A 26,265-nucleotide genomic window follows, 5' to 3' on the forward strand; every position below is an offset into this window, starting at 1 on the left:
TTGGGGTAATTAGTGACCCAGCCCAAAAGATTTCATCCAATTATCTCTAAAACTAAGGGAGTAGCACCCAAAATAAAATTGCTGCAAGTCGTTTATGAGAAACACCCTATAGTATAATCCACCCGCCCCCCCCCCCAAAAAAAAATTAGGGGTTTGGGGGTGAGTGGGTGGTCATCGATAATTATAAAATCAAATATAGGCCTACAAAACTTGTATCCTAAGGTTTGCTCCATTTATCTCAAGTCATTTATGAGAAACACCCTATAGTATATTTCACCCGCCCCCCCCCCCCCCCAAATTAGGGGTTTTGGGGTGGGTGGGTGGTCAACGATAATTCTAAAATCAAATATAGGCCTACAAAACTTGTATCCTAAGGTTTGCTCCATATATCTCAAGTCGTTTATGAGAAACACCCTATAGTATAATTCACCCGCCCCTCCCCCCCCCCCCCCCCAAATTAGGGGTTTTGGGGTGGGTGGGTGGTCAACGATAATTCTAATATCAAATATAGGCCTACAAAACTTGTATCCCAAGGTTTGCTCCATTTATCTCAAGTCGTTTATGAGAAACATCCCATAGTATAATCCACCCGCCCCCCCCCCCCAAAAAAAAAAAAAATTTGGGGGGGGGTGGGGGGTCGACGATAATTTTAAAAGTAACTTTGGCCCCATAGAAGCTTATATCCAAAATTAGCTCCCTCTAGCTCTAAGGGTTCTCGAGTAAACCCCCCCCCCCCTGCCCAAATGGTTATTTTCCACATCCCCCTTTTTTCTAAGTACGAGAAATTTGACTTTTTTCTCTCGAAAATTTCACTTTTTTATATAAAATTGAAAAAGTTAGTATAAAAAGTGAAAAAACCGAATTCGCCCCGCTTGACTTTTAGTCGATTTAAGAAAAAACTATACAAGCTTTTTTAAAGTTTTAAACGGAAATGGATAGCCTATTAGATTCTTAATAAGTCCCCTGAAGACGTCTAAGCTCTAGCTCTTACCAGTTTTTGTCCAACTTACCGTTTTTCCGACCGAAGCAAAAAAATCGAAAAAAAAATACCCTAAAAATTCAGCTCACAAAAATTTCATTTTATACTTTTTTGTAGGCAATTTAATAAGGAACAAATTTGATTTAATGTTTTTTTCTGTCATTCGATTAGAACATGGAGAAAAATGTCATTTAATGAAGGTGGTCAAAAAAATACCGACTTCACCTCAAAACCGAGATCGCCCCGCTTTACCCTACTCTATATTTGAATCTAGAAAATGTGCATAGGATTTAAATATATTAGAAAGCGAATCTTTTCTTAGTTGAAGGAAAGTCTGTTTGTACATCCAAAATTGTTAGTTAAGACTTAAGATAATAAATCTATACTTAATTGTTAGAATTCATAATCATTCCTGTGCTAATAAGAAATAATTTTGAAAGCATTGCAACTCTATAATTAATAATGTAAAGTCCTCATGTCTTTTCTTAATTTAACTAAAAACAAAATCTAGTTTTGTATTGTCCTATTGGATTGATATATAAAATGGTGATTCCTATGATTCTTCTTTGCTATCCAACAGCCTAAATTTCAGACAGTTTTACGTCGGATTAAAACCAACTAGATTGTCCCATAGCTTTGCTTAGTACTTACATGGATGTTGTTATACATGTTAACGACTTTTTTGGTTTTCTATTGATGTTGTCATCCTTGTTAAATTGAAAACAGTGATGCATATTTTTGTGAAGTAACTTTAGAACTATATAATTGTTACTAGAGCATAAAACAATTATAAAGAACTACAATTGGGTCGAACACTTGCAGATTATTCATGTCAAGTTTTAAAGAAGCGACGTTACTCTACAACTAAGTGTAGCCGTACGTGCGAAAGCATCACAGTCAGTAACTTAAAAGATTGTTGAAGATGAAAATTTTTTATATAATCAAGAATACAGACAAAAGATTACCTAACTGATTTTTTTCTTTATAAAACCATTACTCTGCTATTTAAAACATATTTTTCTCGTTATAAAAAAAATATTGAACAATTGTGATATGTTTCTATGAAACTACTCGTTCTTTTTCTTACTTATTTCAATTCTTCAGAATAAGAAATATTTAAATTACTCATAAAAAAAACATGTTGAGATAAATTCTTTTAAAAGCAAAGATTTTCTGAAATTGGTGTCAATGCGTCACTTAAGAACTTTCTCTTATATAAACATTAAAATAATTAATGATTATTCGGCAACATTGTTTCATTTTATTGTGTTATTTCATTAATTCTAAGCATCAAAGTTGCTCTATAATTGTAACCCAAAAAATGTCATAATTCTAGTTAATTCAAATAATTTCTTTGAGCAAATTCAAATGTACAGAATTTAAGATTTAAGTGGATTTTTAACAGGGTAATGGTTAATAAGCATGGCTATTTACAACTTCTTTATAAAAATTCTTACCTAGCGCGGCAATACTTTCAGAAATGGCAGAAAGATGGTTAAAATATTCTGAACGGCGGTTTTTCTCTCTGAACTCGGTAATTTCTTGGATTTTGTTGGAAATGGGACTCAGTAAGGACATTAATTCCTAAACAAATAAAAATTAAATGACTGAGTAAGTAAAAAAGCTGAATTAAAGTAGGACATCGACCTTCTAAGGCAAGAGTTTATGAGTTAATAAGCGGTATTCAAAGATGCCAACATACATAAGTAGCTAAGATCAAATAATGATATATGGTTGAACGGACATAGTAATGATTAAATAGAAAATCGCCAAAAACAGTGTTCTGGAGCCGGAGCCGGGAGCAGCAACATTTTTGGTGGATCCGGAGCCGTATTTTTCGTTAAAAACGGCTCCGGACTAGCTAAAAATGATTTTTTAAAGTAATATTATAATTTGGAAACGGTCTATTTCCATATAATAAACTGAAAAACTATTATTACTTAACAAATAGACACACATCCTTCTACTTTTATATAGCTTTAATCAAATAAAAGCAAAATATTTTATATTATTTATTTTATTTTATCAAATTCAATAATGAAAAAAAATTTATATATTAATTTTAAGGTAGGAGCCGGAGCTGGAGCCGGAGCCGCATCAAAATTATACGGCTCCGGCACCCTGGCCAAAAACTTTATCAATAAATACTTACGTACGTCTCCGCCCCCAACAACCTTCTAAGATCACTGTAGGTTGCAGAGATTAGCGAGATCTTTTTCTACAGACAGAAACATAGATATCATGTTACTTGTGTATGTCTTTAGTATCATATTCAGGGCGACCACTCCAAAACCAAAAAAATATAGTATATTTATAGTATATTTTTTTCTCCCATATAGTATATATAGTATATTTTTTTTTACTCATATAGTATGATATAGTATCGGACTTTGAATTATTTAGTAAATCATAGTATATACTTCATCAATAATACCTCAAAGCAATGTTGTAATCAAAGCAATCTCACATATAATTAAGTTAATTCTATGAAAAATAACTGATATTTAAATCATGATCACAAACAATAATTTATTTTAAGGGATTTTCTCATATCTTTCTTACTGTAGCAGTGGCGTGCGAAGCACTTTGTCTTGAGGGGGGGGGGGGGCATTTTGAAAATATTGCCGCCCCTCTTAATCAAAGAGCCCCTCGGAGGCACTTTGCTTTAGGTGGGGGGGGGGGGCATTTTTAACATATAAACCAATTTTAAATAAGGGCGTTTTAAGGGGGTGGGATTACTTGATGGGTCTTTAATTCCTTAAATAACTTGATTTTTTTTGTGATTTCTCTTGGGAGGGTGGTGGTACCTGCCCTCAAAAAAAAAATAGTTATAAACCTACACGGGACCTATGAAAAGCTACTCTGTTAACCCTTAACGGTCGGGGGGGGGAGGGGCGTTGAACGCCCCCCCATCCAGTTTTTTCTATCTCATTTTCTGTGTGTGAAAGATAGAGCCCAAACTGCTTGACTTTTTAAGTATGGGTATGACACATAACTGAGAGTTGGAATTTTTTGAATATCTCCATCCTGGCGGGCACAGGATGCCAGCAAACCTGGCAGGGTCATCCAGGTAAAGAGCAAAAATATTTTTTTGACTATAACAAAGCATTTTATCATACCAAAATACTAAAAAATCCTCTAGTAGTACATCCTTATATAAAATACAGGTGTTCAAGTCACATTCAGGTTCCAGGTATGATCCTTCAGGTCCTGATCCTCCTGGTCTCCAGAAATCTTTAAAAGGCTCCTGTGGCCGCAATTTTTAAAAGTGAAAAAATATTACCAAGAGGATAATGCCAAAAGTTATATCACCATCTCCCACCCTTTTAAATGGCACTTTAAAAATCTGTCACTTTTTTAAAGTGGTGTTCGCAAGGATTTGCTAGGGTGGTGCGCGAAACGCTCCTAAGTTAACTCCTAACCCTGGAGTTCAAATTTGCTGGGGGGGGGGGGGGTAATTACCCGCCCTGAAATCTGTTGGCAGGGGTAAATTCCCCCCCCCCCAAAAAATTTACGCCGAAAATTTTTTTTGGGGGGGGTAATGTAATTATATAAAAAGGTAACTACCAATTATAAAATATTTAGTAGTAAAAATGCGCGCGAAAAAAAATTGTTTGGGGAGGGGGGTAAATATCCCCTCCTAAATAATTGGGGGTTACACAAAAAAAAGTTTAAATTAGTAATCCTTGGTAGGTCTATTTTCCCTAAATTGAACAAAAAGTTTAAAAAGTAACGGCTAACAGCTCAGCATTTAGCCGTTTTTTGACTATTTTTAGGGCAAATCTGTCATAAATCACGTAGCAATCAACATATTTTTGCTTTAAATCATGTGAGATGATACCAAAATCTACTTTTTTAATTTCTAGTACCAGCAACTACCGGCTAGAACCGTTTGATAACGTTTTCGCGTGGCAAAGAGTATTATGTGGAGATGGGTTTCGTGACGGATTTGCCCTGAAAATAGCTAAAAAATGGCTAAACGGCTAAGCCGCCAACCCTTCACCGTTACTTTTCCAATTTTTTGTTCAATTTAGGGAAAAAACAACTATCAAGGAAAACTCATGCCAAATTTCGTAACGAAATTCGGAGTCTAAGTACCATTTAATCATTGATTACGAGATGGTTGCATTAACCCCCCCCCCCCCTATTGGTCATAATTGGCAATTTCGTAATATGGTAAGATTAATGGAAGCTTCTTAAGGGGCGTTTCATCAAATTACAGTAGCTTTTGATAGGTTAGGTTAGGTAAGATAAAGGTTAATGATTGCCCCGCAGGGGCTAGAAATAGGAGAAAACCTAAAAATAAGACAAAACACTCCTTAAGAGGTGTTGTCACAAAATCCGTTTTTTGTTATATAAATATAATATTATATAGTATATATAGTAAATTTAGGTCAAATAAAGGTAATAATATATAGTATATATAGTAAATTTTGGTCATATAGTATGATATAGTATCCAAATTCATCCTATATAGTATTTATAGTATATATAGTATGCAGTGGTCGCCCTGCATATTGTCAATTGGGTATGAGCAGAGAACAAGTTTCAGAAGAACAGACATATAACATTTTCAATTAGAAAGTAGCTTGTGTGTATACGTAACATTTGAACATAATCCATCTATAACAATATAGCATTGCGATCTCTCCAATACTTGAAAACATTTATAACACAACAATAACAAATCTATTTTTACCTTTTGATCAGTTGGCTTTTTTGATTTAGAAGCGATAATAATGAAATTTCTCTCAGCACTTAGGGCTTGCTGGGTCATAGCGGCAATTTTTTCAACGTCACCACCTGACAAAAGAAAGATTCATTAAGCTTTAACATAAAAATGCATGCACTGCTTTTGTTTTAAATCAAATTTTATCAAAAAGAGGATTTAAAATTAACATAATTTCAGGTGCAACATATCTTACCAATAATTTTGCTTGTATTCATGAATTTAACAAAAGAGCCGGCAAGAACAGCATCAAAGGCAGCAACAGCAGCCGCCAAACTGGTATCGTCAGCACCTGAGCCGCCACCTTTACCTGTCAGTTAAACATTTTGATTATTGTATTATATCAGTTTATAATGAAAATATTGTCGGTTACGTCAATAAATCTTAAGCTAACATCTTAGGTATCTCAATATGTCCAATGTGATTAAAATCTCGGGTTTATTATGCTCTTTGTCTTCATCTTCTATAACTAGAAGACAAATCTTTCCTCGACATGCATTAACCTAGTGAAATGTTTAAATACAAATGTTCCAGCTTGCAAATGACCTCCCAAATACACAAAATAACTATGCATGATGCTAAATATTTACAAATCTATGTACGCATTTGAAAAGAAAATTAATAGATAATCTTTATTACAACAAGAATATATTTTCTGTTGGCAGTTAAAATGTTATCTGTTCCTGCAGCTCCTTCCAGCCTGAGTGCCACAGCCTCTAGCCTGTTCACCAGAGTGCTCAATTCATCCATACCTGGCATTTTCAGATATAAACTTTGTCTGTATTTGATCCCTGATATAGGAATGAAGTTTTACCTAATCTAACCTTACTGCGCGCTTAATTAATTAGATGTAAAAGGATGTCTTATCTAATTCAGTACAGATCTAGCTAACTGCTTGGATAATGATGGTACTCTGATTTAGTAATTGGTCCAGGGAAGGTTAATAAAGGGGGGAGGCGGATGCGCCACTTTTTGAAACCAAAACTAAAAGTCAAAGGAACTCAACTAAAAAAAGAGTTACAGGTCTGACATTTTGCATGGCATTTGCTTTATAGGGGTACAATATGGAACTGTGAAAAAACGGCGGCACAACCGCCGAAAACCGCCGAGAAAGGGCAAAAAAATTTCGGCGGAAAACGGCGGTTTCGCCGCCGTTTCTTCACAGTTCCATATTGTTCCCCTATAAAGCAACTGCCATGCAAAATCTCAGACCTGTAACTCTTTTTTTAGTTGAGTTCCTTTGTTGACTTTTACTTTTGGTTTCAAAAAGTGGCGCATCCGCCTCCCCCCTTTTTAGAGGGGGGAGATAACTAACCCCCTCCCCCAAAAAAAAAGAGTCGAATTCCCTCTTAACTTATTAATAAATAATTTACATTTATAAGTAAAACACTCCAGTGCATCACCTGAGGGACATCCAGGAGACAAAATAATAATAATAAAACTTAAAAATAAATACCATAGAAAAGTTCAAAAATGTTTTGAAATTTCTAATGTAGGTTAATTATGAGATAATAAAGTTTTGGAATTATAAAGGTCCTTCAAATAATATTGTAGTACAAATGTTATTTAATTTACGTTAATAACATTGGCAAATAACTTTTCTCGCTTAGATAGATCTAAATTCTAATCACAAAATTAAGTCAGACTCAGAAACCGGCGAGCGATCTTTTTCATAGATCCGTCAGTAGGTGGGGACAAATACAGAGTGGCCAGATTCGTCAATTAAGATAATTTTTAAACTTTTTTATACAAATTTACTTTAGGTTACAACTTAATTTACTGAGTTTTATTTATAAAAAATTACCTTTAAATTGTCATTTCAAATTTAAAAAAAAAAAGGAAAATGAGTTTTTTATGTGGCACATCTGTTTTACAACGGAGGAAAGAGAAGTAAGGGGGAATAGACGGAGTTTTAAGAGGGGTGGGTTAGAGGGAGAAAGTGAGTCATTATAAAATTCAGCGGCATTCTGCGCTTTTGTTATGGCTTTTAGTAACTGTAGATATTTTTTTTTTTTAAATACTAAAATATTTAAAAGGTTATTTAATTTTTTGATTAAAAAAATCCTTTTCAATATCATTAAAATACATTGTTACATTGTATTCTAAAATTTTATTTTGTGTTTTTCTTGTAAAAAGAATAATATATAAAAGTATTTAGTTTTACTAAAAGCCTACAATATTGTCTGCTAACTTTCCAATAATCAAAACAAATGGGAATGACCCGGCAGAAAAATGAAAATAATGTTACAATGAATTTGTATTTTCACTAGTAAAGTTTATACAATAATTCACAAGTTGCATGATTTTGAAATGTTGATTCCTAGAACAATTAGGCTCGAAGTCAGATTTTAGCATTGATGTTTTACGTTTTAAAGTTTTTCCAGTATAATCTCTTTTTATCTATCATTCTGAATTTTGTTCTGATAGTTGCATGTTGCCATAATGTAAATAAAATTTAGAGAAGTATTAAAGTATAGTTTGCTTGTATCTGCAGTTTATTTTTTAGACAAAATGGCAAGACGTTATGACTCTCGGACAACTATTTTCTCCCCCGAGGGACGTTTGTATCAAGTTGAGTATGCTATGGAGGCTATTGGACATGCCGGCACCTGCCTCGGTATTTTAGCTAAGGTATTATTTAATTACTACAATATAGCAGGGGTGAATATTTTCAAATTTGACCCTGCTGGGGGGTGGGGGGGGGGAGTAAAAAAACATCTGGTTGGGGGGAAAAAAATGTTAAATTTAAGAGAACTGATAGCATTTTTTTCTATTTTCTCACCTTTATGGTGAAAAAAACTAAAAGAATATGTGGGAGGGGTGATATGAATATAATATAGAATTTTGAAAATATTTTTTTCATTTTATTTCCTTCCGTGCTGGAAAAAACTAGGAGCGGAAAAAAAAAAAAATTGCAGCAGGGGAAAAAATGAATATTGTGCAGAATATACACCCCTATACAATATAATAGGATGGATTTAATTATTTGTTCTTGAATAATAACTAGATTAACTATAAAATAGATGTAAATATATATCCGTCTACCATTAAAATGATTATTCAAACTTCTTGTTTAATGATAATTTCAGAACATGTACTTTGAGTCCCCTAGCTTAAAGTACAAATTATTTTAGTTTTAAGATACATGTTGCTTTAGACTTTTGTCACTTAGATTATAATAGGTATGGTGATTCTTTAATGTTAAGAAGGAACAAATAAAAAATCAATGGTACATATAGGGGTATTTGAACTAGGTTAGTATGATTTTTTTGATTGAATTTTTACTAATTTCCAGGATGGTATTGTGTTGGCTGCAGAGCGTCGTAACACAAACAAACTATTGGACGAGGTCTTCCACTCTGAGAAAATCTTCAAACTGAACGATGATATTGCTTGCAGCGTAGCTGGTTTAACCAGTGATGCTAATCTCCTTACTAATGAGCTCAGGCTTATTGGACAAAGGTAACAGCAAGCAATTATATTATATCTATATTATAAAGTGGGAATAAGAGTTTAACTAACAAGCAAAATAATTCTAAAGTAATATTTGAGGACAGAAGAGAAGAATTCTATTATGTGTTGTTCCCCAAGGACAGCTGAAAATCGCACATAGGTTTTGTGATTTTATTCCGAATTAATTTCGTTGTTGGTATAAGCTGATAACAAAGTAGTACATTTTCTTTTATACAATTTAATTTTAAGGTATAAATATTCCTACGGCGAAAGTATTCCAGTTGAACAGCTAGTTTCTTGGTTGTGTGACATCAAACAGGCATACACTCAATCAGGTCAATATATTACTTATACCTAATAAGATTTTTAGTACCTACCTAGTGTATCTAATTGATATTTATATAAATTACTTTTGTTCCATTTATTACCTAATAAAATTTCTAAATAAATTATATTCCTCCAAATATTCACGTTTTCAGATATTTAATTTACTTTTGGCCACACAATAATATACCAAGGAAATTTTTTTTAAAATTCCTATCGGTGGGTACAGCCTCTTAAATAGTTTAATACAAACCAAACATACAGCACTTATTTACCTTCTTTGATATATAGTCTTTTTTTGTGTGTAGAGAGTAAGAATTGTGAAAACCTCTGCTATCAATTGTACTACATATTATTTTTAAAGAAATTTATTTATAGGTGGTAAAAGACCCTTTGGTGTCTCTATCCTGTACATGGGTTGGGATAAGCATTACGGTTTCCAGCTGTACCAGTCTGATCCCAGCGGCAACTATGGAGGCTGGAAGGCAACCTGTGTCGGCAATAACTGGAACGCTGCCGTTAGCATGCTCAAACAGGAATGTTGATTCATTTATAATAAATTTTGATAAATACCTAGGCATACATTTGTTTTCATATACTTCTAAAAGTTTTTTAGTTAACTTAAAAAATTAAAATAACTTAACAAAAAGTGAATTAACCTTGAAAACCAGGAGTACAAAGAAGATGAAACTTCTCTGCCGGACGCTTTAGACTTGGCCATCAAGGTTCTCAGCAAGACACTGGACATGACAAAGCTCAGCCCAGAGAAGATTGAATTGTCGACCTTGACTAGGTAAGCTTTCTTTAATTTTTGAGGTTTTAAAAATGTGATAAAAATAGGCCATGATTTGGGACAGATCAAATATAAAGAAAGGTAAAGGTGGTGATCTTTAACTGATAGGGTAAGTTTCACGAAAACTTAATTTAGTGAACCCCATATTTTTTCCTAGTTAATGGGTTAAACTACATTTATATAGCATATATTTGAAATAAATTCAATTTTCTACCTCGTAGTTTTTAAAATATCAAGACTTGAAAATTGTCTTTTTGTGATATATGCAATTTGAAAAGACGATTTTTAAGTCTTGATATTTTAAAAACTATTTGGTAGAAAATTGAAATTCTTTCAAGTATATGCCATATAAATGTAGTTTAACCCTTTAACCAAGATAAAATATGCGGTTCACTAAATTAAGTTCAAATGCATTTCGTGAAACTACCCCTTTTACATTAAAGGGTTGGGTTTAATTTAAGTACTCTTCAAGACAAATGATATAACTAAGAAACTTCAGTGTATTAGGTTCAAATAACAAAAAAAAATAACTTTCTTTGGGATCTAAGGTTCGATACTACCACTACCAGTACCTATTATAAACTGCAATCATAGAATAGATATTAAAACACCTGCCATAGTATTCTTCGTGTAGACGTGTCTTGTCATCTTAGTGCATCAGAAATATCTTTCCACAACAGTAATATTATTATTATTTTCAGGGAGAATGGACAGACCAAGATCCAGATTCTAGCGGCTGACAAAGTGGATGAACTGATCAAGAAATATGAGAAAACTGAGGCTGAAGCCGAGGCCGCCAAGAAGGAGAAAGAGAAGCAAAAACCATAAGAAATCCGCCATATTTTATCATAATAATGTGGGGAAATTTATCGGCACGCTTTCCGTGTTTTTTGGTGATTATTAAACTAAAGTCATTTTACACTTTTATGATAATATCTAAAAAAAAAAGATCACATGAATGACTTTAAACCAGCAAAAATTGTATTATTGTGATATGTTTCTTATATCATTATGTATTTATTATTAAATTGCAACAATATAAAATATTAAAAAGAAAATGTTTTCTTACTAAAAATTCTTTTTTTTTTCAGATTTATTTGTTTTTAGAAAAATGTAGAGGAAAATAAATCAAAATGAAGAGTTGGATTGAAAAGAAATGTCGAATATTAAAGATAGAATTTTTGACAATGTTCTATAATTCTCATATATCTTCTGATTATGTTTTTGACACATTAGTACAGGTAAATTCTTTGACGTGCTTAACTTGTTCTGTACAGATTTGCTTTCATAACGATTTAAAATCTAAAGGAATTTTATTTTTACTTTTTCCATCAGTGAAGATTATTTTGAAGAATGATATCATGTAATTAGTACCTATGGATCAAGATCCCCTAAAACTAAGTTTTTGTGATGATTTGTACGGTTATTAATATATTATCTATCAATATTAGCTAGTACCTAGAGGAGATTTTACAAAATAAAGTTCTTGAGACTACCAACTACACAATAAAGTAGTAAGTGGGGTTGGGCCGGATATCCGGCAATTTTCAATATCCGGCCGGATACCGTATATTAAAACTATCCGGTTACAGGATATCCGGCTGATTTTTGACGACGGTTATCCGGCCGGATATCCGGTAATTAGCCGGATATCGAACGTTGGCCAGATATCCGGCCGGAACCGGATATCCGGTATCCGGTCCAACCCTAGTAGTAAGGCTGTTAAGTTGCAAAGATACCGGAAATAGCTCCCATTGTGTTTTGCTTTCTAGGATAGTCTTTTATTTAATAGAGGTGTATTTGGATTTTACCATATCTTGGCTTCTAAAAGGCTAGAGGTGCAGCTACATTAGTCAATAACAGAACTCTCGTCTTTGCCTAAAAACGTATACAAAATATTTTAGCCTGGTTTCTGGTTTGTTGACAAATGTGCAGGACTTCTCGGACCAGCTTTTGTCCTTCTCGTTACATTTTTAACAGTAAGTAGGTATTATTATTTTCTGAATGTTATATAGGTAATCTTAATGTCGCTGCGCAATTTTTGTACATAATTGTTTTTGTATTGTTCACATGACATAAAAACCCTTTGATTTTTTTTGTTATGTGATCACAAATTCGTGTTTGATTTTAATTTATCATTTTTCAGAGTTTATATGTTTTTGGCAATATGGTAAGATCTCTCATCTTTAAATACTATATGCTTAAATGCTTTTCAATGCTTGTGTTATGCTAACATTTTTATTTACTTTTCGATTTTCTTTTCCATTATTAACCTATACAAATTGAGCTGCTTTAATAATATTGGAAAACCAAACCATACAAATACTAATGTTATTTTACGCTTTAGTTAACTGTGATATTTATTGTATACTGGGTTGGTCTACCCTACTATCTGGAGCATAAACCTTTATGGTTTGTTTGGGGTAAGTTGGTTTCCTACTTAGTATTATATTTTTATTAGCAGTTACTAGGTGTGCTATAGGTGGAGGAGGGAAGGGGGGTAGATAGACGACCCCCAACTTTTAACTATCTATAATACAAAGTAGAATGATGTCTGTCCGTCCGTCTGTCTGTCTGTCCGTCCATTAAGATCTAGGTAACCACTGAACCGATTGGATTCTACTCTTCAGGGAATATACCTACTGGTCCTGTGGTGGTTTTAGGCTATTTTCTTGGGGGGTGGGACACCCCCAACCCCCACCAAAAAAATCCCCCCCCCCCCCATTTTTTTTTTTTTTTGCTGAAGATTTCCTTCGTCCTTTTACGAATTTCGCCAAAAATTTGTTTAGATCACCTCTTAGGGGCGAAGCCGCTAGTAGTTTTAAAAAGTATTAAGTAGCGAAGCATATAACAGACAAATTGAGTTATAGAGCAGATGTTGAATGGTGGTTATAAAGATACTAGAGTTGGCTCAATATAACTATATCGCTATTGGCTAGTTTTCTATAAGTACATATCTATTTATCTATTTCTCAATTAATCAATTTTCCTCCCCCGCCATTACTATCTAAAAGAAAGGAGTAAATATTTATTAATTTAAATGATTTTAAAAAGATATTTTCAATTATATTTTTTTCACATTACAATCACCAAAGGGTTAATATGATTAAAATTTTTGTTTTAATATTTTAACACAAAGGAAGTGTCGCCACAATCGAATTCTTTTAAAATAGAGTTTTCTTAGATTTACTCTATTATGAACGTATACTTTTTATTTATGAAATAAGGATTAAATACTTCAATGTAATTCAAATATCTACATGAAGTGAAAAACTTAATTCATTCCATAAACAAATAGGATAAAGGTCTTATTGCTTTGGTCAATGAGAGTTTAATGAGGATTATTGGAGCACTATGAGTTTTAAACACTTTACCATTGGAAGACTCGAGCTCATTTATAGACGTTTATTTCCTATATAGATCTGTCATGGATCTTGATGCAATAAAGCAGGCCATTTTGTAAATGTTAAAATTTGGAAGATTTCATTAAATAAAAGTAATCGCAAATATACTTAGTAAATAAAAGATGTCCTTTTTATCAGGACTGACGGACAATCATAGTTGCATACTCTGTGGTTAGGGGTGTCTTAACAACAACAACAAAAAACAGCTGAGAATATCATATTTTTACTGACGGAAAAGGTCAGTTATATGGTAGCCATGCTAATACTAAGTTATAAAATTTATTTTTATTTCAGTTTTGATTGTAGTCGGGCATTATCTTCTTATAAATGTTGTATTTAATTACTGGTAAGTAATATTGTTTTATTGTAAAGGTGCTAAATTTTTATCTAAGTTGAAAAATACTAGTTATAAGATCTGATACAAAGCTAAGCTAAAATATTTGTATAAAAAGCTACCTAAAGGTATACAAAAATGCCTTTTTTGTATACCTACTAGTATTCTCACACAAAAAATGTATAAAATAGTACCAAAGTACTTTAATCTACAGAGCGGATTTTAAAAATCGGACAATAAACCAAAGTATTGTGGAAATCAGCTGTAAAAATGACCAACATGGAGAGGTTCGTAACTTAGATATGCTCAATAATAATAAAAAATCAGCCTTATATTTAGGAGCAACCGAGTAAATAACATTTTCCTTTATGACGGAGAGACAAAGTTAGTTATAGAATAGCATCGCTACCAAAAATGCTTGTTTATTTTTAGGATGGCATTAACCACTCAACCCGGGATTCCTCCATATGAAAAAAATCTTCCAGAGGTAACAACTATTTATTCAAAACCTTAAATGAAAGTCACAGTTTGTTTGTCTGTTGTGAAAGATATAGATAATCGCTGAACCGATATGGTACTTCTTTACAGTAATTTATAGATAAACAATGATTTTTTAACTGTTCAGCAGGGGTGTATATTCTGCACAAGATTTATTTTTTTTCCCCTGCTACAAATTTTTTTATTTTTTTTCCCCCCTAGATTTTTCTTAAAAAGTAGGGGGGAAAATAGAAAAATATTTAAAGAACTCTATATTTTATTTATATTATCCCTCCTACCACACATTTTTTTAGTTTTTTTAACCTAGGAGGGGGGGCGAAATGGAAAAAATGTTTTCAGTTTTCTTAATTTTTACATTTTTTTCCCCTCCAACCACTTATTTTTTATTTCCCCCCCCCCCCCCCCTGAGCCGGGGATCCCATGCAGAATATACACCCCTGCTGTTCAGGTAGGTTAACTCCACCATAAGAAAAGAAAGCGCTTTAAAAAATAACCCCACTTTAAAAAATAGGTATTTTTCAAGCTTTTTTTAAGACTATAAAAAGACCGTCATAGACATAAGGACTGAACCATATTTCAGTTATCAATGTTAAAATAGTTTTTCTTTTACAGGTAGTATCAATATGTAAGAAGTGCATAGCACCGAAACCGCCACGCACCCACCATTGTAGTATTTGCAACAAATGTGTACTCAAGATGGATCATCATTGTCCTTGGTAAGCGCTTACAATATTTTTGCATATAAGCACAGGGATAGGTGTATAGAGCAAACGTATATTCTTTTATACCAATTAGGTAGTAATAGTAGCGCAGCTATTCTATATCTAGAGGATATCAGACAAGAAACTCTTAATCTATGGCTTAAAAACTTAAGCTACTTTTATTTGATTTTTCTACTATTAGTGTACAAACATATAGTTCAATTACAGAAGGGGTAAATTTGATTATAATCATGGGGGATGTACAATGTACATTAATTTATCGTTTATTTTCTCATTTCTTAAGATCCCTGAACCTAAGTATTGGGTCTTGTTTAAAGTTCAGCTACTGTAAGCGTTATTTTGTTTAGGTTAAATAACTGTGTGGGCCATTACAACCATCGATATTTCTTCCTGTACATGGTTTATATGGTGGTGGGCTGTGTTTACATTATGACATTTGGATTTGAAATTATTTTTGATCTTGTCTTTATCAGGTATAGTACAGTAGTAATTACTGGGAAAGTTATCCCCCTCCACTCTCTTCCTTTTATAAAAGCGAAGCTGTTCTTTAATTAAAGTAGGTTCTTTCGTCCGGAATCAGAGCATGTAAAAATTGTCCTATCGATTTCAAACTTTGCAATGCATGATGATTCCTTTAGTATTTAGGTACGAATTAGAAAGTGTAGACACTCTAATCGTTACCAGAATGTTCTTACGTCCATTTTAAACATGTTGATTTTTAACTTTTCAAAACAACAAATTTTTATGTGATATAATTATCCGATTGATCTGATTCCTAGGACATTTAAGTACAATGTTATAAGCAAAGGATCACTATAATCAAGACCTAAAATGTAAATATGTTCTTTTAACATTATCCTGTATTAAAGCAGTTATTCAATGATTCTTAAAATGTTTTGATAAAATATTTTAATTACTTGTAAGGTACCTAACTTTTTATTTTGAAATTTGTGATTGTTAAAATGACCATTTTAGTAAAAAGAGAATAGCAAGAATATGAAGTAATTGATAAAAAAAACCACTTGATTCAGCATCAATTAAATTCTGGTGTGATTTAACGAAAAAATCGGTAGAAGTTGTGTTGTATATCCTAATATTTTCTAAAATACTTTGTTAAAATTGTAACCATCGTTCATGGCAAAATTATTGAGATTCAAATAATGTTACATACGAAAGGTTTTGATTTTTTATTTGATTTTTGTTTTAGTGATGATCCAATGAATTTAGAGCCATGTTTCCTCATGTTTAGGAATATCAACATAAAATAATCAAGGATAAACATTAATTTGTAAGTCTAAACAAAATTGTAGATAGATATTTTGCAAAATTGCGTAAATACTGGATACAATGGTATTATCCTCTTAGAAGTATTTTTTTTCAATTTTGAAAATTTTTATACCAACCCCCCACCAGCAAATATTCTAAGAAAAGTTTTAATAAAGTTAAGATAAGCAAAATACCAATAGTAAATGAATATATGATGCATTCGTAATAAGATAATAAAGCTTATTATCAATAGAAAGATAATGAATAAAATATGTTGATAACTCTTAATTAAAAGTCGAAGAACCCTAATTTGGTACGAAGGCTTTTTCACCACGTCCTGTTTTCTTTGTCTTGGAGTCCTCATGTTATGGCATGCTAAACTAATTCATCATGGCCAAACTTCTATAGAGGTATTATTATATTTCTATATGATATCTGTCCTTCTCAGAAATAAGGTACATTTTCTGGGACATTTATGTTTCAAATATTTAAAAATGATTTTTTTTGACAGATCATGCCTTAAAAACCAGTTTTTACAAAGGCCTTATTTTTGAAGATATACAGAAGTAAAGGTTGTGGAAAAAAAGCGCTTATTTTTAAAATTTAAATTGCGCGGCTTGTATTAATAGTAGAAAAATGTTATGCATACCGTTAGAATCGTCATAAGCTCTAGCTTTTGGATATATCAGAACTATTCCTTTGCTACGTATAGTTTAGGAGCTACGTGGTAAAATGTTCCAACTTACTTAAAACTTTTCATCCCTTCTCACACTTTTCAACGTAGCTCCTAAACTACAAATAGCACAAAAATGGCACTTATATTTCCAAATACTAGAGTTTATGACGATTCTAACGGGATGCATAACGTTTTTCTGCTATTAATACAAGCCGCGCAATTTGAATTTTTAAAATGTGTGCATTTTTTCCACAACCTGTAAATTCGTAAATCTTCTAAATTAAGGTCTTTGGAAAAACTGGTTTTTAAGGCATGATCTGTCAAAAAAAATCATTTTTAAATATTTGAAACATAAATGTCCCAAAAAAGGTTTTCAAATCTATAAAGCATTTTATATAATTGTTTTATTTTCTATGCCTTATTAAGTTTTAAAAAAATGCATTTCTCTTGAAACACCCTGCACAGTGCATAACCCAAAAGTGAAAAAAAATCTTAAATAATATTTGGGGGGCAATTTGCAAATGGAGATGTAGCCAATTTTACTAGGTATATGTTGCCGCCAAATGACAGCTGAAAACCACGTATAGGTTTCGTAATTTTTTTTCGAATAAATTCCGTTATCGGTATCCCTAAGCTGTGTCCGCCTATTTTTAGTTGCTTAGTTAATCTACTAGGAACTTTATTAGATCACTTCAAATAAGATTAAAAATATATTGTTTGTGTTTACAAAGTACATCAATCTTGACGCTTTTCCCAGTTTGTAATAATTCAAAACTTCCAATGTCTTATTTTTCAAGTTCATATGTTGCTTTTAGCATTAAATTTTTGATATAAAAATATGAAAGCTTTCCATTTTGTTATTGAGGGCAAGATTAATTTATTTTCCGTTGATATATGCTTGGTTTAAGTTTTTCTTTTATCCGAGCATATAATTGAGGTTATTGTAAACTTTGAATGAAAAGCAGAGTACACTTACGCACGTAAAATTCAATGTACACAACACATACAACCCCCCCCCCCCCCATGTCCCAACCACGCATATATAGTGAAAAGCAAACCATACGTTTCCTTTATTCGTCCGTGTGGATTTCCTTCACACACAGCTAGGTAGTTGAAAGCCAACGAAGTAAAATAATATTACCATATATGGTATTATTTGTGTTTATATTGTTCATCCTTATATAATAGTAACAGGATCTCTGTCTGTCTGTACAGAAGGATCTCGCCAACCGCTGAACTTATATGGTTCTATTGTACAGAATACCTTCTCTAAGGCCCCGGGAAAGCTTATAGCTATTTTTGGGGAGGGCACTACCACCCTCCTAAGAAAAAGCCGCTTTTAGAAAGGAAAAATACCAATAGAAAGTCCCGCTTCTGTAGGCGTAGGGTGCCGAATCTTTTTCGTTTTAAAACTACAATTCCCCCCACCTCTAGCGTTCTAGAGGATTCTAGGGACCTAACCGCTAGTACATAATATAAGGGGGGGGGGGGGGGGAAGTTCTGACACTTTTGCGTAAACAGTGATTATAGGCTTTATCTTTGGAATGAGAGGATAGGTTATTAGGGATAAAATCATTCTTATATGATGAATTTCCCCCAGATTTAAGATTTTTTGGATAGGCCTCCAGGTGGTCTCTGTACACTACAGGTAAAAATGAAAAGTAAAATTTTTTTTTGAAGAGTTAGAGGTTAACTTATAAAACAAAATATGCTTCTTTTTTATTGTTATTTACATATTTGAAGAAAAAACATACATATTTTTTCTCATAGGCTGACATCTAACTCTTTTTAAAAAAATTTTTTTTTCATTTTTACCTGTAGAGAGACCACCTGGAGGCCTGGAGCTCCTGAACCTGGAGGCCTATCCAAAAAATCTTAAATCTGGGGGAAATTCATCATGTAAGAATGATTTTATCCCTAATAACCTATCCTCTCAGTCCAAAGATAAAGCCTATAATCACTGTTTACGCAAAAGTGTCAGAACTTCCCCCCCCCCCCCTTATATTAAAAAAGAAATGTAAATCTTAAACCATTTAAATAGTATTTAAAAATACGACCTAAGTGAAACCAAATCAATTTGTATTTTATGCATGATTATTTTCGACTGTTGAAGGAATAGTTGAAATATGACTCATTTAGAAAGAATTCCATTTGAACAAAATTTGACTATTAGTCATTTCATAACAGTAGAAGGAAAGTGAACAAAGAAAGAGTTTCTTATTATCTCTGTCTTATCATTTTAAACGAAATTTTAAAGTTCAAATTGTTTAAAATTCAATAAGTTATGTCATTTTAAGTGATTTTTTTACACTATCTGCAATTCCTCTCTTTAACTTTTTTCAAAATAAATAAATTACATTTATTTTATTTATCAAAAATAATATTTGCTTGTTATCCTAGCTACGCTAATAATGGATATATTATTACTTGGATCTTACGCCAGATTTAATGATCTCTAATAAAGTGAAACACACAGTGCACATTGGGGCAAATCAACCAAAAAGGGGATTTAATTATTTAGTACCCTTAAAATTCGTCTCACAAAAATTTCATCTTATACTTTTTTGTAGGTAATTAAACAACAAACAAATTTGCTTTAATGTTTTTTTCTGTCATTTGAAAGGAACATGGAGATAAAGGTCATTTTATGAAGGTAGATAGAAAATTACCAGATTAACCCCTCCCTAAAATAGCCCCCCCCTTACCCTATCCATCTATCTATCCATCAATCTATCCATCTATCTATCCATATATCTATCCATCTGTCTATCCATCTATCTATCCATCTACCTATCCATCTATCTATCCATCTATCTATCCATCTATCTATCCATCTATCTATCCATCTATCTATCCATCTATCTATCCATATATCTATCCATCTGTCTATCCATCTATCTATCCATCTATCTATACATCTATATATCCATCTATCTATTCATCTATCTATCCATCTATCTATCCATCTATCTATCCATCTATCTATCCATCTATCTATCCATCTATCTATCTATATATCTATCCATCTATCTATCCATCTATCTATCCATCTATCTATCCATCTATCTATCCATCTATCTATCCATCTATCTATCCATCTATCTATCCATCTATCTATCCATCTATCTATCCATCTATCTATCCATCTATCTATCCATCTATCTATCCATCTATCTATCCATCTATCTATCCATCTATCTATCTATCCATCTATCTATCCATCTATCTATCCATCTATCTATCCATCTATCTATCCATCTATCTATCCATCTATCTATCCATCTATCTATCCATTTATCTATCAATCTATCTATCCATCTATCTATCCATCTATCTATCCATCTATCTATCCATCTATCTATCCATATATCTATCCATCTGTCTATCCATCTATCTATCTATCTATCCATCTATCTATACATCTATCTATCCATCTATCTATCCATCTATCTATCCATCTATCTATCCATCTATCTATCCATCTATCTATCCATCTATCTATCCATCTATCTATCCATCTCTCTATCCATCTCTCTATCCATCTATATATCGATCCATCTATCTATCCATCAACTATTCATCTCTTTTTCCATCAACTATCAATTTATCCATCCATCAATCTATCCCTCTATCTATCCATCCATCTATCCATCTGTCTATCCATTTACTTATCCATCTATCTATCCATATATCTATTCATCTACCTATCCATCTATCTATCCATCTATCTATCCATCTATCTATCCATCAACTATCTTGAATTTCGTGTTTAAAATGTCTAATTAGAGGTTTTGGTTATCAGAGCAATATGAGAATTTTTTAGTAGCGCAGCTTTTTGGGCCCTTTAAAGTGTAACTAGGTTAATTGTAGTCCGATTTTATTGTTCAAAGTGTCAAATTTGGGGTCATGGAATTCATTTCAGTAGGAGGGGAGGGGATGGTGTAAATGGGGGTGGATGGGGATCCTTATTTTAGCAAGCTACAAGTTTCACTTTATTTTTATTTTTAATAAATCCCCTATAAATGTGGGCATGATTAACATAAATTTTTATTAACTAATATCTATATTTATAATGATATTATGATTCTTGTTTACTGTTTATATGTATACTAGCGGCTTCGCCCCTAGCCTCTAGGGGATTTGCCCCAAGAGGTAATTAAAAAAGGATGACAACATCCATGAAAGAAGCGAAGCTCTGAAATTGAAGGACAAACGAACATTAACACTTGTGAAGTGTCAGAACTGAATATTAATGCATGTCTATACAAAATTGTAATTAAAACTGATTAAATACATATTACTGTTTAAGGACATACTGACGTTTTTAGGACTTGATTATAGAGATGCTTCGCTTATAACAATAGACGTTATTGAAATAGGAATCAGTATTCAAAAAATCAGATGAATAGGATATTTTTAACATTCAAAACCATTAGGGTCAAGCGGGGCATTAACTGGTAAGGGGCATTTCCGGTAATTTTTTACCCACCTTCAGAAAATGACATTTTTCTCCATGTTCTAATCGACTGAAAGAAAAAAACATTAAAACAAATTTGTTTCTTATTAAATTGCCTACAAAAAAGTATAAAATGAAATTTTTGTGAGATAAATTTTAAGGGTACTTTTGGGGTCTCAAAGTCGGACAACAAATTTTTTTTTTCAAAAATTTTTTCACCTATGTGTATAAAGATCGACCTACACAAAAATTGGTAAGACCTAGAACTGATCCGTAAAAACCTTTTGAACTAAGAATTGCCCGCTCTTTCCAAATCCGTTGAGAGCTTAAATGTAGAGTTAATATTTTTTTCAAAAATGACCAAAGTTCGCGCGGGGTATTTTTCGGTAACGTCGAAAAAAAAATTCAAATTCGATTTTTAATATCAATTTTCAGGTTTTCTTTGGTAAAATCTAAAATTCAATATGGGCTTTTTAAGAATTAGGCCAAAAAGTGAATAGAACAGATTTTTTTATATAAAAAAATTCAAATTTTATTTTGAAAGAAAATTTTTGTGAAAAAAAAATCGAAATTTCTCGTCCTTTAAAAAAAATGATTTTTGACATAGAGGGAATAGTCCGATCTTTATGAAAATTTTTGTGGATAATCCCTATAACCTATACTAATTATGATTATTTATGTTTGACTGGCCGTTTGGCCGTTTTTCATCGATTTTTTTTAGGTTGAAAAGACGTTACCCACAATGCCCCACCATGGGGCATTTATCGGTAATTTCTTTGAGTCCAATTATGACAAACTTCTAAATGTCCTAGGATAACGTCCTATTAGGACCTGATAGTCCTTTCCGTAAGCTTTCTAATGGTCTTGGTCCCATTTAGAAATATTAATATTTACCCCATTTTTTTTTCAAAAAACCGAAAAAATTACCGGTAATGCCCCGCCTCACCCTAGGTATTTGTTGTCAAAAAAGTAAAAATCAGCTTTTTATAAATGGATGTAAGGACTTTCTGGTAAAGATTATAGAGTTGCTGTGCTCTCTAAGTCGTACCTAACTGTTGTAGAAATCAGCATAAAACGTTTTAGATCGATAGGACAATTCTAGCCTGTTTAAGTTAAGTAAAAGAGCTAACTGTACCAGACGTACGGACGTACCGACCCTAATTATAGAAATATGAAAAAATTGAGGGGGATTTTTATTTTTGAAAAAGATCTTTAAACAACCACAGGACCAGTAGATATATTCCCTGAAGAGTAGAATTCAATCAGTTTAGTGGTTAGCGAGATCTAAAGGGATGGGCGGACAGACAAACAGACATCAAGCTACTTTGTATTATATATTAACACCTAGGGATCTAAGGAACAAAACAATAACCGATTAATATGTACATCCCCAATATTGATACATATTTAATAAATACATATTTAATAAATTATATTACAAAATTATTTGTCTGTAGATGACAATTAGTGGTTGAAAAGTTTTGACACTCATCTTAATGAACCAACCAATAAAAAATCAATTAAATTTCCTGAAGTTCTTATGCTAACGAATATAAAAACGTTATTATAAAACTTTGAAGTTTGGGTACTAGTGTAATTAACAGTCCCCTCCCTTTCTAAATAAAACTGCTGACTTTAAACATGAATACCCTGTAACTACATAATTTAAAAACAAAGCATTATCAATAGACAGACAGATAGACTACTTGCTAATTCCAATTTAGAATGATTATAAGAACCTCACGTTATTTGCATATTAACTTTACCTTTCCGCAGTGAGGTAGGGGACATTGGGCTGTTTATAACACTAGTCCCCAAAGTTTTACAGTTGTGTGTTCAAACGTTTTAACTACTAACTTTAATCTACACAAGGGGTAATTTTGTGTATTATAATTGGGGATGTACAACAATTTATTGACCTTTGTCTTATCCCTTTAGATCCCTGATATTTGTAATAATCTATAGAAACGATTATTTAGTTACATTAAAACATCAAACATAAAGAGGTTTAGGTTTAGGTTTAGCCCCCCCCCCCCCCCTCTCCTCCCCATCATTTAGTACAATAGAACTTGAAAATATTTATTATTAACTTTAATTCTAAGTCAGAATAAATATTTCCCAATATGTCTATGTTTTTGTGTCTTTTATTTATTTGAATTATATCTTAAGTTTTGACTTTAAAAGCGCACTTAAACGCCTTTTCTTACAAGCTTTTCGTGCACCCACGTTCAGAAAACGGGCTAAAAACCCCTACGGGGGCGCGGGGGGGTAAATGAAACCAGTACTGGCGATTAAAATATGTCTTTGGGTAATCAAATATCGTATTTTTAGCCGGTGGCAACCGGTGAAAACATGTTTCCTCTTACTGTCTTCTGAAATGTTGATTAAAAAACAAACAAATAAAAACTAAAATCTTGACTTCAACTAGAATTATTTAGGACTAATTTCTTCAATTTGTGTTTTTTTTCTTTTATACTGTCAAAATATATGTAATGCATGACTCATCAGAAGTTATTTTGTCTAATTACGTTAATTCTAAGAGATTTTATAATACTTTTAAAATTGTTGGTGAAACACAAAAAGTATGCCTTTTTCTGTAAGAAAATTTTTGCATTTCTTGACTTTCATGCATTAGAATGCTTACTTAAAAAGCGTATTTTTACGATTCCTTTGAAATCTGATGTACATTGGGTATGATAATACTCATAGAATGTTTAAAACTTGATTTGGGGGTGGTGAATTGTTGCCCCTATGTGCAGTGGGTTAAAATAACTTTTCACCCATTCAAACCCTTTACTCCCTTAATCTCTCCTTCCATTGCATTGGATGAACGAGGTTACAAATGTATGTTAGCAAGCTAAATTTACGACAATTTTTCCCCTGTCATAATATCCACGTGTATTCTGCATTGACATTGACATGATTATCCTTGTTTAGGCGCATATCAACAAGTCGGAGAGGAAGAGATTAGCTTCCCTGGGCAAGAAGTATACAAATATTTATGATTTTGGTCCGAGATATAATTGGTATCTGTTCTTAGGTTAATATCTTTAGCCTAGTTGCTACTTTATATTTCACTTTGTCAGACCGTCTTCTGAAATATTTTAGGTTTAGCAACTTGAAACAAGAAGTATATCAATGACGTCATTGGGGGGTGTAAAATGGCGCTCATATTTTAGTGTAAAGATATTAAATATTTATCTGATTTGTGAAAATTAAGGGCATTGAACCATGGATGATTTTAAAGAGTGTATTACTCCTTAATCCCTGCTTTAGAAATTAGACATTATTTGGACCATTCTTATTGATGATAAAATCCATACATAGCATTGAATAAAGGAAAAGAAATATCATAAAAACTTTATAGGAATTTTATGTCTAACGTTGCTTCAGAGTTAGGGAAATTATATATCGCCTACAGGACAGATAGATAGACAATGTGAGTTATAGAGTAGCTTTATCCTTTAATATAAGGTATTCAATAAGTTTTTTTTTAAGCTAAAGATCTTAAAAAATACTGGTTCAAATTATTTAAAATTTTCATTTAAGCTTTATAAAAAGTCTCGAGCTGGTTTAAGGCTACTTCCATTACCTCATGCCCCCTCCCCGGCCTTGAGGCTCGGTGCAAAGCAACTACCTAGTTATTATTAAACAACAGCAATGAAGTGTTTCTAAACGGATTTTGAACATTTTTGAATTAAAAAGCTTAAAATTTTTACATACATCTAGGTTTGCTGGATGGCCGAGGTTGGTTGTCTGTTCTCTTACCCTCAAAACACAAACCTCCCAGGCAATCAATCAATTTATGTATAAAATGTTCCTCTAAAAGGGCGGCCCATTTACCCTAAAGGGTTTGAACCGCCTCTTTAGGGCACAAATCTTAGAATGAATATTTTTAATCACTTTTACCCTCTAAAAAACATGGACAATTTTTTCTAGGGGTCTTTAGAATCGTAGTGGGGGTGGGATATGTCACTCTATTAAAAAATATTTAATGTTCTAGATCACCTAAAACATCAACTTGCCCCCCCCCCCCCACCCCTTGCTCTAAAAATCGGCTATAAAAATGTAAGTACCGTAGCCTTTCTGGCCCTAATGGTTTTAAGGTGGCCTTAAACTGCCTGGTTTAAACTATCTAGTTAAAACCTGTGTCGGGTCGAACTAACCCTGTTCCTGATATCTCTTTTTCCTGCACAGCATCGTAACTGTTTAGTGATATTTGATTGATTGATTGATTAATTACCACAGGGATGGTCTAACTTGGGACACAGTATATTCAGAGAGCTTGAATTGGACCTATGATGCTTATAGAAAATCTTCTTTATAGTCAATATAGAATAGTTTCTAATTTGTTCTCAAACTCTAAATTGTTAGAGGTTTTAAAAGCCTAGGCAAATGACACTTTATTTCATGCCAATGCCTTATATAAAACATTGTCAATAATTTCTAAGTCATATTAACATACATTGATCTCATTTTTTTTGTAAGTAATAGTGAAATTTATATTTATTTATATTTTGTTCATTATATTATGTTGTAAATTAAGTAACTTTAAGCATTTGGTTGTATAATGTATATTATTTCTGTCCAAAAAAATAGCTAATGTATTAAAAAACTTTGCTTTTCAGACT

At 32.5% G+C, this 26,265-nt stretch overlaps 3 protein-coding genes across 4 annotated transcripts in view; 2 read left to right on the forward strand and 1 right to left on the reverse strand.

Moving 5' to 3' along the window:
* The window catches only part of capt (adenylyl cyclase-associated protein 1), a 29,008-nt gene extending 22,983 nt beyond the window's left edge, over window positions 1-6,025 (reverse strand). The window contains exons 1-3 of the mRNA XM_080176240.1: window positions 5,905-6,025; window positions 5,679-5,782; window positions 2,437-2,563 (exon numbers count right to left, since the gene is read on the reverse strand). Of these exons, the coding sequence (XP_080032366.1) occupies window positions 2,437-2,563; window positions 5,679-5,782; window positions 5,905-5,926 (253 nt within the window). The 5' untranslated portion in view covers window positions 5,927-6,025. The remainder of the gene's footprint in view (window positions 1-2,436; window positions 2,564-5,678; window positions 5,783-5,904) is intronic.
* A 1,874-nt stretch (window positions 6,026-7,899) lies between these two features.
* LOC145331533 (proteasome subunit alpha type-4-like) lies at window positions 7,900-11,336 on the forward strand. The gene is made up of 6 exons (XM_080176243.1): window positions 7,900-8,339; window positions 9,004-9,170; window positions 9,411-9,496; window positions 9,864-10,018; window positions 10,154-10,278; window positions 10,980-11,336. Exons 1-6 carry the CDS (start codon window positions 8,220-8,222, stop codon window positions 11,104-11,106), a joined length of 780 nt encoding a protein of 259 aa, XP_080032369.1. The 5' UTR covers window positions 7,900-8,219; the 3' UTR covers window positions 11,107-11,336.
* A 31-nt stretch (window positions 11,337-11,367) lies between these two features.
* Window positions 11,368-26,263, forward strand: LOC145331532 (palmitoyltransferase ZDHHC16B). 2 transcript variants are annotated; one of them, XM_080176241.1, is made up of 13 exons: window positions 11,368-11,519; window positions 12,183-12,257; window positions 12,425-12,448; window positions 12,626-12,701; window positions 13,977-14,028; window positions 14,449-14,503; window positions 15,127-15,230; window positions 15,584-15,709; window positions 16,444-16,483; window positions 16,796-16,912; window positions 24,572-24,674; window positions 25,364-25,424; window positions 25,883-26,263. In XM_080176241.1, exons 1-13 carry the CDS (start codon window positions 11,412-11,414, stop codon window positions 25,959-25,961), a joined length of 1,020 nt encoding a protein of 339 aa, XP_080032367.1. In that variant the 5' UTR covers window positions 11,368-11,411; the 3' UTR covers window positions 25,962-26,263. The 2 variants fall into 2 exon arrangements, with proteins under 2 accessions (XP_080032367.1, XP_080032368.1); XM_080176242.1 differs by lacking the exon at window positions 12,425-12,448.
* Window positions 26,264-26,265: the final 2 nt, after the last annotated feature.

The sequence above is a fragment of the Acartia tonsa genome, chromosome 11 (genome assembly GCF_053477335.1).
Source record: "Acartia tonsa isolate MP-2025a chromosome 11, ASM5347733v1, whole genome shotgun sequence".
Taxonomy (NCBI): domain Eukaryota; kingdom Metazoa; phylum Arthropoda; class Copepoda; order Calanoida; family Acartiidae; genus Acartia; species Acartia tonsa.